We start from the raw sequence: 1,160 nt of genomic DNA on the forward strand, positions 1-1,160 counted from the left end.
AGCATCTTCTACAGAACCCAATGCCTGTTCTTGTTGAGTAATGACTCCTTGATACTTAGTAATCTTAGCCTTGTTATCACGAATACGAACAAGAAGAGCCTTTAATGCTATACTTCAAAACAACAAACTAACTATACTTGGATCTTCGGTTCCCTTTCCTTGTTCACGTAATGCTTTTGCAGCTTTCGTATCTTCTTCAATCTTCTTAGATACATGAGCAATTCTACAATACAATGACATTATAGCATTTACTTCGTGTTCAAGTCTGCAATAGTGCTTTGAATAGTCGACATAGCCTTTGTAGACTTCTCTTCCGACTCCGTTATCTGATTCTCTTGCTCCCTTTCCTTTTGCTTCGTACTTTCTGAAGAATCCTTCTTAACTCCCAAAAAGCGCTTCCACATAGTTACAACTCAACAATGAAAGAAAATATACATCATCGTTCTTTATTTATTAACAAACATACTACAGAAGCTCTAGTTGTCTAGCCAATTCATCGTCTTCATTCACTTCAGGAACAGGGGCAGCAGGGAATTGGTATGTAGGAACATCAGGTAGTACACCAAGCTTCTTCTTGTTGATATCATTAGCGATTTCTAAATCTAATCCTTCCATCAGTTCATCAAGTCCTTCAACATCTTCTTCAGCTTGTTGAGTGAATAGATCAGATACTTCTTTGATTCGATCACGATGTTCACTGATTTCATCCATCAAATCAGCTACTTCATCAGCATTTCTAAGACTCAAGTTCAAAACTCTCTTCTACGCAACACAAGCAGCAAGTGCATCACGTGTACTTTTCATAATGACTGACATTTCTTGTACAAAGAGAGCATCTTCTACAGAACCCAATGCCTGTTCTTGTTGAGTAATGACTCCTTGATACTTAGTAATCTTAGCCTTGTTATCACGAATACGAACAAGAAGAGCTATACTTCAAAACAACAAACTAACTATACTTGGATCTTCGGTTCCCTTTCCTTGTTCACGTAATGCTTTTGCAGCTTTCGTATCTTCTTCAATCTTCTTAGATACATGAGCAATTCTACAATACAGTGACATTATAGCATTTACTTCGTGTTCAAGTCTGCAATAGTGCTTTGAATAGTCGACATAGCCTTTGTAGACTTCTCTTCCGACTCCGTTATCTGATTCTCTTG

At 37.6% G+C, this 1,160-nt stretch overlaps 1 protein-coding gene across 1 annotated transcript; it reads right to left on the reverse strand.

Annotated features, from left to right (window-relative positions):
- Positions 1-762: 762 nt before the first annotated feature.
- JH06_5931 (hypothetical protein) lies at positions 763-1,062 on the reverse strand (the record flags this gene model as incomplete). Its single annotated transcript, XM_014669188.1, has 2 exons — positions 763-929; positions 960-1,062. 2 exons carry the CDS (start codon positions 1,060-1,062, stop codon positions 763-765), a joined length of 270 nt encoding a protein of 89 aa, XP_014524674.1.
- Positions 1,063-1,160: the final 98 nt, after the last annotated feature.

The sequence above is a fragment of the Blastocystis sp. subtype 4 genome (assembly GCF_000743755.1).
Source record: "Blastocystis sp. subtype 4 strain WR1 chromosome Unknown seqid_0943, whole genome shotgun sequence".
Classification (NCBI taxonomy): Eukaryota; class Bigyra; order Opalinata; family Blastocystidae; genus Blastocystis; species Blastocystis sp. subtype 4.